The sequence below is a fragment of the Periophthalmus magnuspinnatus genome, chromosome 21 (assembly GCF_009829125.3).
Source record: "Periophthalmus magnuspinnatus isolate fPerMag1 chromosome 21, fPerMag1.2.pri, whole genome shotgun sequence".
Classification (NCBI taxonomy): domain Eukaryota; kingdom Metazoa; phylum Chordata; class Actinopteri; order Gobiiformes; family Gobiidae; genus Periophthalmus; species Periophthalmus magnuspinnatus.
Genome location: NC_047146.1, coordinates 3,513,660 through 3,527,746, shown reverse-complemented (window position 1 = coordinate 3,527,746; position 14,087 = coordinate 3,513,660). Strand labels below are relative to the sequence as shown.

General features: G+C 45.4%; 1 protein-coding gene across 1 annotated transcript in view; it reads left to right on the top strand.

Annotated features, from left to right (window-relative positions):
- The first annotated feature begins 11,672 nt into the window (after positions 1–11,672).
- col18a1a (collagen type XVIII alpha 1 chain a) overlaps positions 11,673–14,087 on the top strand; it is a 107,160-nt gene continuing 104,745 nt past the window's right edge. The window contains 2 exon segments of the mRNA XM_055230588.1: positions 11,673–11,837; positions 11,912–11,988. Of these exon segments, the coding sequence (XP_055086563.1) occupies positions 11,824–11,837; positions 11,912–11,988 (91 nt within the window). The 5' untranslated portion in view covers positions 11,673–11,823.

Sequence of the window (14,087 nt, the reverse complement as noted above, 5' to 3'; positions counted from 1 at the left end):
CACCTTCTTTTTCTTATGCAACGTTTTCACATTTCACTCCGTCCTGCTGCTCACATGCTCCAGAGAGGCCTGGTCCTCGTCTGTCCGCCCCCCGCCGAGCTGCTCTCTGCGGGGGACTGACAGCGCAATGTCCCCCCCCCCCCGCCCCGAGATCTGGAGGAGGGACCAATGAAACTACCCAGAATTGTGACGTAATGTTTATCTCTCACCTCAAACGATCCAGATGATTCAGTCGGCGCTTAATGGTGAGTCAGCTTGGATGTTTTTAATGGAGCGGTTTACGTCCAGTCGTCTTGTGGTTTGGCGCAGAGTTTGGGGGAAGAAGTTTTATATTTAAAGACAATGTTTAAAAGTATTATTTATGTTCAGGAACTCAACTTTGATCAAATATCTGACTAGAATCTTGGCTCAGGTCTGGTAAACGGTCTATTTTGCATGTATTCAAGGTCCAGGAAGTCCAAAATCCTCCAGAAAACTTAAGGAACCTGGATCGCTCTCCACAGATCTGACCTGTAAGATGAGTTGGTGTTTTAAATTTAAGGTGTTTTAAGTTTTTAACATCATAAATCTTTCAAATTTCACCAGCTTTTCACGATTCTAAACTTCACAACGAGTTAAACTTATCGTTGGATCATAGATTTTGTTATAATTTAGCGACACGCAAACGTTCCTTTAACCGTTGACCTCGTTCTGCCGTTTCTCCCGTCCCCCCGGGTCATGTTGGCGGCGTCCGTAGATTAAAGCCGTCACAGTTAGTCTGGCTCCCGCGGAGAACACTGAAATCTGAAATGAGCGGTGAAGATTCATGGTCAAACATGATATCGAGCGGAGGAGCTGCCAAAACGCACAGCGCATCTATGGAAGCATAATAAGATCTGAGGATGAATCCAAGATGGCGTCACGGACATAGTTTACCCGCGAGCCGCCGCGTTCCAAGTAGGACGTAAGCGTGACCGCGCTTTGGCAGTTCAACGTCTGTCTGTGTCCGCTGCTGTCGGGCTCGTCATTGTGGCTTTAAATGTTCGTATTGACCCGCGTTATGTGATTCTGGTGTTTTTATTTCGCTATTTTGTCCATAAATTAAAAACGTTAAAAGACATTAAAATGAAGACGTAAACGAAGCAACGGGTTTGATTGACAGCGTTGCTAAGCGTCTGTCCCTCAAGCTAGCAGCTAGCGTGCGTAGAAAGGGGCGTTACCTTCAACAACCTCACTCCTGATTGGATGTTTGGTTGCTATGATACACACTTGGATTTTTTGGGGGGGGAGGGAATTCAGCTCCAGATTAGCCTCGGTTTGGCTGAAAACGAACACCGTGGGCTCACCTCTCCACAGATTGGACCTGTAATTTTGCTTATCCTTTACGTGTATAGATAAAATAAATGCCACAGTGTCTCCATGAAGAAAAACTACATAGATCATTGACTCTTAGATCTTTCAGGACAAGCTAAACCGTTTGTTTTGTCGTTGGGTCTTTCGTAGTTGGCGTATTCCCGTGTCGCGTGTCCGTAGATTAAACTCCTCCGCAGTCGGTCTGTCTCCCGCAGAGAACACTGAAATCTGAAATGATTCACGCTCACAACATGATCTGGACCTGAGGAGCTGCCAGAACACACAGAACATCCACGGACGTGTGAGATCTGAGGACGGACCCAAGATGGCAGCGTGTTGGTTTCAATCGTACGCTGTAGATGTAAGCGGGCGAATCTAACCTTCTAAGTCACCGCGTTTCCATCGGATCTGACTCCAATTCGCTTTCTATTGAAAAATGGTGGCCTTGTTCTGTAACTGCTGCTGTCAGGCTCTCCGTTCAGACCTTAAAATGTTCAGATTAACCTGCTCCACCTGATCCTCGAAGACAAACGCGACGTCACAATCACTCGGTCGACTTCTATTGTACAGTCTGTGGTTTCTATGGCCCACACTTACATCTACGAGGCCGGAAATTGCGTGGACTTGTCTCCAAAGATTTGACCTCTCCATGAAGACCCATTACCTACAGAAGAAGAACATCCTGAACGTTGCATAAGATCTCGTTTTCCCTGTGTCGTGTTTGACCGTGTCCATAGATTAAACCCTCCGCAGTCGGTCTGTCTCCCGCAGAGAACACTGAAATCTGAAATGATTCATGCGCACAACATGATCTGGACCTGAGGAGCTGCCAGAACGCTCCGAGCATCTGTCACAAGGTTACACAACAGATTCCGCTCTGGAAAACCTCCGGAAACATGGGAGGACTGCTTCTGCTAAATGTGATGATCCTGTTGTTTCTGTAGGTTTATAATGATTCCTTAGTCTCTTAATGTTTATTTCCATGTTTGCAAATTTACATTCTCTCCGTTATTATCTTTAGTTTTATTTGACATTTGTGTGTAATTCTTTGGGGAAGTGTTCCGGGCATGTCCCACTGGGAAAAGGCTGGGAAGACCATGGAATCCCCCTGGAGGAAGAGTGCGTGGAGAGGGAAGTCTGGGAGTTCCTGCTTCATCTGCTCCCTGTGGGAAGAAAATGGATGGATAGTACGACTCGTTTATCTTTCATCTGGGAATTCTGAACTTGAATTTTGGCGATTTGGAAATCCTTGTTGTCTGTGTTCCAAGTTTCTTTTGGTTGGTAGTTTCATGACGCAAAATCGAATAATATTTTGGATGTACTTCCTGTATAGAACGCCGCAGGGTCATGCAACTATTTGGAGATGATACTGCGTCGGAATGTTCCACAGTATGGCATTAAAAGGATTTATTTCCATGGAGACAAGCAGGTGACACAACCAGGCCTAGATCAAATCAAATCAAATCAAACTTTATTTATATAGCACTTTTCATACAAAAAAATGTAACACAAAGTGCTTTACAAAGCATTAAAATCAGTCCCACCCACCAAACCCACCCAGCCACCTGACAGCCCAACAACCCAACCCCAACACATCAATAATCATAACCAAACAACCCCCCACCCCAACACACACTCCCACCCCCCACCTCAACACATGTTAAAATACCTCAGTTTCATTTAAAATATGTTTAAGTGGAACAGGCTGGATAAAGATGAACCAAATGAGAGAGCGCCACCAGAGGAACCATCTGCACCAGGAACAGGGTCACCCACAGCCACAGGACACCAGCCCAGGGCCCAGAGAAGAGATGAGGTCAAGACCAAACCTCCAGGGCCCACGAGCCAGGGCCCAGCAGCCACAGCCAACCACAGCTCCCGGTGCAGAGGGCTCCTCAGAGGAAACACTGGCAAATCTAAAATGATTAAAAATAATAAAATAAGTCAAAACTAATAAATAAGTCAATAAATAATAAAATAAATAATAAATAAATAATAAAATAAGTCAAAACTAAACAAGTAAATAAAACATAAGTAAAACATAAACACACTAGCCAGCCTAAATAAGACTAAATAAATAGAGAAGTAAACTAAAATGATAAATACTAATCAAAAGCTATGCTAAAAAGATGGGTCTTGAGCCTGCTTTTAAAAACCTGAATGTTCTCTGCGGCCCTGAGGTCCTCACTAGAGACAGCGAGGGCAGGTCCGTGAAGAGTCAACTCCCGTAAAACAAGAATGCAAACAAAAAACGCCCGTAGTTGAGTAATGAGTATGTGATGCGACGTGGGACGACTTTAGCGTGGCCGTGTTAGCTTCTCTGCGTTAGCCGCGTAGACACTCAGGACCCCGGTCTCTTGTACGTGTCGTTCTCGATGTCCTCTCGTCCCGTCAGTGGTCCTGGTGTATGTCCCTCCTGCTGAGTCCCCCGTTTAGCCCAAAGCTCCTCTGACAGCTCTGACACTGACCGCGGGCGTCGGAATTACAGACCGTCCCTTTGTAAACATCAGACTCTCAACGCTCCTGCTAACAGCTAACAAGCTAACAAGCTAAAAGCTAATGCGCTAACGGCCAGATCTGTGATGGATACGATGAGAAAGAGCAAAGAGCAAAGATTCAGAGTCTATGAACCGCTCAATAAAATCTGTTCAGTATTTACTCTACAGGAGTTTGTGTTCTGCATCAGAGCTCAGGACTAGACCAGGACTAAACCGGGACTAGACCAGGACTAGACCAGGACTGAACCGGGACTAGACCGGGACTAGACCAGGACTAGACCAGGACTGAACCGGGACTAGACCGGGACTAGACCGGGACTAGACCGGGACTAAACCAGGACTAAACCAGGAATAAACCGGGACGAGACCAGGACTAAACCGGGACTAGACTGGGACTAGACCAGGACTGAACCCGGACTAGACCGGGACTAGACCGAGACTAGACTGGGACTAGACCAGGACTGAACCGGGAATAAACTGGGACTAGACCAGGACTAAACCGGGACTAAACCGGGACTAGACCAGGACTAAACCGGAACTAGACCGAGACTAGAACGAGACTAGAACGAGACTAGACCAGGACTAGACCAGGACTAGACCAGGACTAGACCAGGACTAGACCAGGACTAAACCAGGATTGAACCGTGAATAAACCGGAACTAGACCAGGACTAAATTAGAACTAGACCAGGACTAGATCAGAACTAAGCCAGAACTAGACCAGGTTAAACTTGTCGGGAGCAGTGGACCAGACCCTGGGACTTCGCTGGACCTTTTACCAGAATCAGCCAGAATCAGAAGTGACTCTGTGGCAGAGTGGTTTGCACTCTCTCCACAGGGTCACAGGTTCAGTCCTGGACAGATCTCTACACCCGAGATCTGGATCCACGGGCCGCGCACTGACCCCTTTTACCCAGAGACGCTGAAGGACGGGTGTTCTGTCCTCGTTTAGTCCCGGTTTTATTGTCTGAGAAGTAGTAAGTGCGTCGTTTGCATGGTAGTTGTTTATAGCTTGGCCGTAAAAGCTTATAAACGCATTGCTGTGAATAATTAGGATGCTCTGAGCGGATGAGGTGAGTGAGGGACAAGTTTGGACCACTGCAAACCATTTAACAGCTTTTTAAGACAAAATTCAGTCCAGCGTCTTCAAATCGCACTCGAGTTACAAAAATCTGCGTTTGGTGAAAAGTCTAAGTCGGTGCTGATCAGATATCGACACGTTTCAGGTTTAAAGCCAAATGTCTGAAGAGGAAACGTATTTCATTAAGCCCGCCGCGTGGTAATACGACTACGAAAGTGTCCGACCTCCTCGTTAAACGTTTTGGCCCCGTTCAAACTTTCCGAGCCGCGACCTTTCGTGACCCCTGGCCCTGTCCCACTTTCGGCGTTCGAGTCAAACGTCTGACCCACTTTGAGCTCGAGTCCATAATTCTGCGGCTGAGCTCTTCCTTCAGCAGACCTAAGCCCCGGCTCCCCCCCCAGGGACGGGCCACTACGCCGCGGACACGCTGTCGGACACCCCCCTCCTACCCCCACGTGTCCTGGAGCGGCGGAGGTATGAGCGCGAGGGGGAGAGAGGGGCACGGAGATATGCCCGATGATGGCAGTCCGATCCCGGGTGCAGAAATAGAGCCGGGGCAGCTGCTGACAGTGGTAATGATGGAGCGGGGGGTAAATTTAGAAACAAACTCATAACAGCACAAACAACATGGCCGACCGCTGAAAACGAGTAAACAACCACGAGTCTGCGGGATAATCGGACTGACAGCTGCGAGGATCGAGGAGGAAAAGAGACGGACGCAGAGCTGTGCAGGCGATAAAATACAGAAAAAAACGTGAATATTATGGCGAAAATACAGGGTAAAAATCAAGAATATTGTTTATAATTAAAGGTATGTGAGACAAAGTGAGTCTTTTTCCCCTTTTAACATCACCATAGTTTTGTTTATTCACACATTTGTTCTTTTGTTTGCGACGGGAAAGAGGCTTTTAGCTGTTTTACTTCCGAAAAATGGAAAACACTCCGAGGAAAAGCAAAACTGGACACGTTCCCGACAGTCGCAGTTTAATAATCTGATGACAAACTTGCCGGCAGTTGTTTTGTTTTTTTTCAGTTTGTGTTGTATTTTAAACAGGGCGCCCAAGAAAAAGATAAATAAAGATAAATAAATAAATATATCAAATAACTTCCAATAATTTTTCAATATGTAGTGGAAATCCGTGAAGTATCAGCTTTATTTTTTACATTATTCTCTCTGTTTGTGTCTGTAAAACCCCTCACCACACACTTTATACACTTTTCTCACACAGGCGTTAACATTTTCTCACATTTCTCTCTCGTTTAAACTCTCTCAAAGTTCAAACCTTCGTAGGCGTCTTTGTCGGTGCAGAACGTTTCATCGTCATTGTGGGTTTTGTCGGGGAGAAAACAAATCGCAAACGTACAGCACTTCAGAGTCACACTACGACACAACATTTATGTAAATTTGTCTGAACACATTCTGTACTGGACAGGAGACACGGCACGGAGGAGACTGATGGACAATGGTCTATTTTATGACGTATTTGACCTATTTTATTTAAGCTACTTGAACTTTCTTAACTTTATTTTCGATAACTTTATTCTCTTGCTGGTCTGAGTTTACATTTTGCAAATACACACAGGGACAAAGACCGAAACTTTTGGACGTCTGATGAAACTAAAATGGAACTGTTTGGCCATAATCAGCATCGTTACGTTCGGAGGAAATGGGATACATCATGAGGAAAGAACATTATGTGGAAATACTGAAGCAACATCTCAAGAAATCAGCCAGAAAGTTAAAGCTTGGGGCGTAAATGGATCTTCCAAATGGACAAAGTGGTGACAAAGTGGCTCAAAGGGTAACAAAGTCAATGTTTTTGGAGCGGACATCACAAATCCCTGATCTTAATCCGACTGAAAATGCACGAACAGACCTGAAAAGACACGCGCGAGGAAGGCGGCCTACAGTCTTGGCTCAGTTATACCACTTCAGTCGGGAGGAATTGAGCAAAAATCCTGCCAACTATTGAGAGAAGCTCGTGATAAAATATATCCAAAATGTTTCTGACTTTGTAGGAAGTAATAATTCTGGCATTTAGCAAATAGAAATAATTTTGATAATCGTAATTGACCCTAAAACAGGAAGAGTTTAGTCTGATTTCATGTCAGACAGTGAGAAAAAAATGTATGTGTCTTTTTATATAATGTATGTAAGACACATGTTGGTTTGTTTATTTATTTATTTTTATTTTTTTCAGAGCAATTAACAAAACCAAAATGAAATAAAACACAACATATTTTATTTTAGTCAAAAACACCTGATCATATCTATTGAGTAATTTAGACTTAAAGTTAAGGCGTTAACATTACGGTTGCTAGGTAACTCGCTGCCCGTGTCCAACCAGGAAGTAAAATGATAAACTTGACCAAACGTTTTCCTAAAATCTGATGATGTTAAATGTTTGAGGAGAGTGGAGTTTAAACATGAGGAGATGTTTTTCAGTCTAATTTAGTGAGATCATGTGACACCAGAGGAAGCGTCTGGGGAGAATCATGTTCCCCCTCCTGTCAGACGGAACCAGGACTGAACCAGGACTAAACTAGGACTAAACCAGGACTGAACCAGGACTGAACCAGGACTGAACCAGGACTGAACCAGGACTAAACTAGGACTAAACCAGGACTAAACCAGGACTGAACCAGGACTAAACCAGGACTGAACCAGGACTGAACCAGGACTAAACTAGAACTAAACTAGGACTAAACCGGGACTGAACTGGGACTGAACAGGGACTAAACCGGGACTGAACCAGGACTAAACCAAGACTGAACCGGGACTAAACTAGGACTAAACTAGGACTAAACCGGGACTAAACCAGGACTGAACCAGGACTAAACCAGGACTAAACTAGGACTGAACCAGGACTAAACCAGGACTGAACCAGGACTGAACCAGGACTAAACTAGGACTGAACCAGGACTGAACCAGGACTAAACTAGAACTAAACTAGGACTGAACCAGGACTAAACCAGGACTAAACCAGGACTAAACCAGGACTGAACCAGGACTGAACCAGGACTGAACCAGGTCTGAACCAGGTCTGAACCAGGTCTGAACCAGGTCTGAACCAGGACTGAACCAGGTCTGAACCAGGACTGAACCAGGTCTGAAATAGCTCCTCGTGCAGTTTATCAGCTCCTCCTCACACTTCCCTCTGATAACAGACTCCAGACCTGGATTAGGGGCAGGTCTGGACCAGGACTACGGTCACATGGTCCAGTCCAGATCAGAGAGAAGAGGCGAGAAACCAGTTCAGAGTCCAGGTCTGGTTTCAGTCCTGGTCTCCTGTCGTAAATTTACACAAGTGAGGCCTGTGAAACTGAACCCGCCTCCTCAGACACAAATTTGATCAGTAACAAACTATAATTATAAGTTTTAAAATGCATTTTTCAACAGACTCAGATGGTTTACAGAGAGAAAAAAACACACAATAAAAACTAAAACTAAAGATGAACCTGAACTGGTTTTGAAGCATAAACTTTAAAATGGAAAGTAGTAAAACTCTGCCCTCTTCTGGAGAAATATGGACAATGCAAACACAATCTCTTCACAAATGTGTATAAATAAAACAAAACTAAAAACATTTACAAGAGCTGCGTCCATTTTTACTAAAGTCTCAGATCAGGCAGCGCGTGGGAAACTCTAAAAAGTCTCACACTTTAGTACAAAATAAAATACTCGTCTTTAACACACTTTACAGATGAGGTGTTTTTCAGTCTAATTTTGTGGCACTGGATCATGTGAGACCAGACTGAAACAGGACTGAAACAGGTCTGAACCAGGACTGAAACAGGACCGAAACGGGACTGAAACAGGACTGAAACAGGACTGAAACAGAACTAAACTAGGACTGAAACGGGACTGAAACGGGACTGAAACAGGACTGAAACAGGACTAAACTAGGACTGAAACGGGACTGAAACGGGACTAAAACAGGACTAAAACAGGACTAAAACAGGACTAAAACAGGACTGAACTAGGACTGAACTAGGACTGAACCAGGACTGAACCAGGACTGAACCAGGACTGAACCAGGACTGAACCAGGACTGAACCAGGACTGAACCAGGACTGAAACAGGACTGAAACAGGACTGAAACAGGACTCAACCAAGACTGAACTAGGTCTGAAACAAGACTGAAACAAGACTGAAACAAGACTGAAACAAGACTGAAACAAGACTGAAACAAGACTGAAACAAGACTGAACCAGGACTGAACCAGGACTGAACCAGGACTGAACCAGGACTGAACCAGGACTGAAACAGGACTGAAACAGGACTGAAACAGGACTCAACCAAGACTGAACTAGGTCTGAAACAGGACTGAAACAAAAAATCTAATCACTAAATCGTCTCATTAAAAGGATCAGAACAAATTCACTGTTGCGCAGCACCTGATGATGTCATAAGGTGTAACAGAGCGGTGAGCTGTGCAGAGGAGACTCTAAATCTGCTGCAGGTTTTTATTTGGGGAACAATATTTCAAATGTATATTGTAATATTATGTATATGGAAATGGATAAAAACAAACGTCACAATATAAAACAACTCTGCAGAGGGAGAACATCGCCCTCTAGTGGTCATCATGTGTAAGTGCATCAGATTCATGTGTGCGATAATTTAAACTTCATTTTACGGTTTTAGATCATCCATGCATGTTTGTGTAATTTAGTGATCTCTCCCGGTCCCTATTCAGTCCTTCCTTATGTTTGGCTGTCAGATTCTGTACGAGGCTCCGCCCACAAGTCTACACCACCCACGCTCCACACGACAGTCCTCCATAAATACACAAAAAACATAAATAAATAACACAAAACTGTACCCAGCAACGTGACAAACCTGGTGTGATGTGCAGGAGTTTCATTTGTGCGACGCAGCGGATTGTGTTGTGATAGTGCTCTGAAGGGGGAGGGGCTTAGCACAGAGAGCAAAGGAAGAGGAGTGAAACTTATAAAACATGTTAATATGTTTTTGTCTTTTTTTTTCAGTGGATACAGGACTAAACCAGAACTGAAACAGGACTAAAAAGGAAACAGTAGAAGTGATGGTCTTGAATGTGACTTTTTTATATCGATACCTGCTCTTAGGATCTAGATTTGATACTTTTTTAAAATATTGATTAGTATCTGACTTGATACTTCGGACATCACAGCCTAGGAGTAGTATTACCTCACCCAGGCCTCACCCCGAGTCTCACCCGAGTCTCACCCGAGTCTCACCCGGGCATTTCGGCCTCTGTAAAATAAACATGCAGAAGGACTGTCATTTGTTAGAGTCATTCTGAGGCTCAAAAGTAAACCAGGGTTTTCCGGAGTGAAAGAGGGGGGAGGAGGGAGAGAGGGGGGAGGAGGGAGAGGGGGGGGGGGTAGAGGGGGGAGGAGGGAGAGAGAGAGGGGGAGGAGGGAGAGAGAGAGGGGACGGTTTACTCAGCCCACTCTGTCACCTGTAGAACATGAGCACACAGGTGAGGGAGGGGGAGGAGGAGGAGAGAGATAGGTAGAGGAGAGGGAAGAAAAGTGGGGGAGAGAAGGGGGAGACCAGGTTTACTTAGCCCCTTTTGTCACCTGTCAAATTGGACACAGATGAGAGAGAGAAAGAGGAGAGGAAAGAAAAGGGAGGGAGAGAGGAAGAAGGGGGGAGGGGAAGAGGGGGAAGGTTTACTCAGCCCACTCCGTCACCTGTCAAATGTGCACACAGGTGAGAGAGAAAGAGGGAGGGAGAGAGAGAGAGAGGAGAGGAAAGAAAATGAGGGAGAGAGAGAGGAGGAAGGGACAGAGGAGGAAGGGGGAGGCCAAGTTTACTTAGCCCACTCTGTCAAATGTCAAACACGCACACAGGTGAGAGAGACGAGAGAAGAGGAGGGAGAGGGAGGGAAGGAAGGAGGGAGGAGGAGAGAAAGAAGGGATGGTCTAAGGTCAAGGTTTACAGAAAGAGGAAAAGTAGGTCAGACGTTGCCGTCGCCTGCAGGAGTCAGAGCAGTGAAATAATGTTTAATAAAGGTGGAGACAAAATAAAGTAACGTGCAGATGTTTGTTATAACCGCGTTCCCGGGAACCGATACCGATTATTTAGATTCCAGCGATGCACGATCACCGATATTTTAGGGGCCGATACGTAGAGCCGATTTTTTACTGTTTTCCCCCCAAAATTCTGTCATTTAAATATTTGTCGTCTTTGTGATCAAAAAGAAACAACACAATCCAGGACTACGATATTTAGTTTAATGCCACACTGCGTAACATTCCAGGCTAAAAACAACAACATCTCCAGCGAGCTGCAAGCTACTGGTCAGGTCTGTGGAGCGCCAAGCCCGAACACAGTAAGGATCTTTGCTTTTCCAGACTTTTTTTTTGTTTTTAAGAGCAATGGAAACACTTAGAGCTAATAAACCGCTTTAGTGTAGTCTGATCTGGTTAAAATGTTACGCAGTGGAGCTTTAATTCATGACAGAGACGACTCCTGACGAGAACTTTGCAAAAAAAAAAAACACACTCGGCTCTCTAAATATACAAACATAAGCCCATGCCAGTTGTCCCAGAGGTCACTTTATCTTTAACTCCAAAAATGTTCAAAAATCAGAGTGTAAAATACCAAAATAGGCCGCGTGAGGGCGCTGTTCCCTCGTGTCCAGGCCCCTCGCTGCGCTCTGGCCCCAGTGGACCCGTGGAGCCGTGCGTCAGGCGGAAGTCCCCCCCTCTCCGGGACCCCCTCTCTCCTCTCCCCGCCTCTGCGCCTCACCTCTCCCCGCTCCTGCCCACTCTCCAGTCGGCTTCGCTCTTGCGCACTCCGCTCCATCAGCTGTCTCCCTCCCGGGTCTGTCTATCTCTCTCTTTCTTCCTCTCTTTCCCTCCACGCACGGACCCCACTTTTACCGGAGTCTTCCCCCTCTCCACGCACGGACACACCAGGATGGGCTCGAGGAGGTACGGTATAGCGCGGCATGGCTCGGTGTATAAGCTCCAGAGAACCGGACTAACTGTGCGTGGTGTGTCCGCAGGTGTAGCCCGGGTTTGGAGCACATTTTCGGCTGCGTCCTGCTGCTCCTGCTCGGTCCCGTGGCTGCGCAGTGGCCAGGTAAGAAACCCGATCCGCTTCTCCTGCTCCTGCGCCGGGTTTTTTTTTTGCTTTTTGCACTTGTTGCTCTTGGATCTTCGCTGTTTTCTGATGTTTAAAGCTTTAAAAAAGTCGCAGAGCTGATTTCTTTGTTGAAGTTTTGTGCAAAGTGCTATCCGTTCCTGTCGCTGCGGTTCTACTGATCGCGCTTTTGTCCGAGTTTGGCCGCGTTTGATTGGCTGGAGCTACATCCGCTGTTGCAGGACAGGTAGAGAAGAACATTTTTACACTTTTTGCGCAGACATTGTGCCCCGGTTTCTTGTTGTGGTTTTACGATTAGCTGTAAAAGTTCTTCGCTCTTTTGTGGCTGTGCGTAAAATGTGCGTAAACTGTGCGTAAACTGTGCGTAAATTGGCACAGGTTGGTGGTTAAGTCCTGGGTTTGTGCAGGACATGGTGAGTTCTGGAGGACACGTTTGCTTCGTGGATAAACTGTTTAGGACTAGGGAGTGATACACAACAATTTAGCAATTTTCACTCATAAAATAAACTTCAAGGCAAAACGTGGCGTAAAGTTGTTTTAAAAATCATAATCCAAATCATATCCATCTGGTTTTGAAGTGACTTGGACATGCCCCTGACTTCTGAACATGCATAATCCTTTTTTAGCGGCACGGTGACTGAGTGCCATCACTCATGTCTCACAGCAAGAAGGTTGGTTCGATCCCCGGGTCACCAGGCCTTTCTGTGTGGAGTTTTTCATGTTTCTCCCCGTGTCTGGATGGGTTTCCTCCGGGTACTCCGGTTTCCCCCATCAACCAAAACATGAACGCCCTTCGAGACAACTGTTGTTGTGATTTTGGGCGTTACAAAAATAAATGAATTGAATTGAATTGAATTTTAATTTACATATGATCACAGGCCAGTAGCAGGCAACCCGGCTATAAAGGTGCACTACGGAACTTTTCTAACAGAGGGTCCATCGTTTGAGTTTAATGTCACACCAGGGAACATTTATCTGTCCTGCATGATTTTAATTAAAGGTGTTTTCACTGAGGAAAAGAGTTGTGCCTTGGTTTAGTCCTGATTTAGTCCAGGTTTGGTCCAGGTTTAGTCCTTGTTTAGTCCTTGTTTAGTCCTTGTTTAGTCCTTGTTTAGTCCTTGTTTAGTCCTGGTTCAGTCCTGTTTCAGTCCTGTTTCAGTCCTGGTTCAGTCCTGGTTCAGTCCTGTTTCAGTCCTGTTTCAGTCCTGTTTCAGTCCTGTTTTAGTCCTGGTTCAGTCCTGTTTCAGTCCTGTTTCAGTCCTTTTTGATCCTCAGACTGTTCCGTTTTGCTCTTTTTCGTCGTAATCCCTCCTGGTCTAATGATCCGTTGGACTGTGGTTTTAACCTTTTTCGAGTCCAGTCCAGTTATTTCCTTGTTTTGCTGATTACACTGTGGCTCTGTATTTTCCCATTCTTGAAGTGTGGGTAAGTCAGATGCCCTGCCCGACTTTACAGCAAAATGACAAAGAGCGTGTGGTGATTAGAGGCCGAGGGGAGGCGTGTCCCGGCGGCTGATGACCTGTCCAGACGCTTCTCAAGAGGAGGGACCAGATGAGACTGATCCTCCTTTAAAGTGAATATTAGTGCGTCCCGAAGTATCGAAAATCAATACTTAAACTAATATCGAAACTAGATACTCATTAGAGCTGGTATCGATACTAAAAATGAACATTTCCTGATAAACTTTACTCTGATCTTGAGCTGCATCACACGGACACGGGACGATATGGAAATTCTGTGACGATTTTCATGGCTAAAATAATTACGATTAACGATTACATCACGATAACGATTAAAGTTTTTATAGATCTGAATAATTAAAACTTTAACAGAGAATATTATGGATGAACACGGCCGTCGACTGAAATTTGGAGGCCCCCGGACAATAAACCTCACATGGCCCCGTGTAATACACTTTAATAGGAAGAGGGTCGAGTTCTGGGCCCCCTAAGACCCTGGGGCCCCGGACAACAGCCCCTTTGTCCCCCCCCGTGGACTCCCCAGTGGAGGAGGTGTTTTTCTGCACATTTTGGTGATATAATGATGATTATCTTTGTTGGCGATCGTCACGATTACAT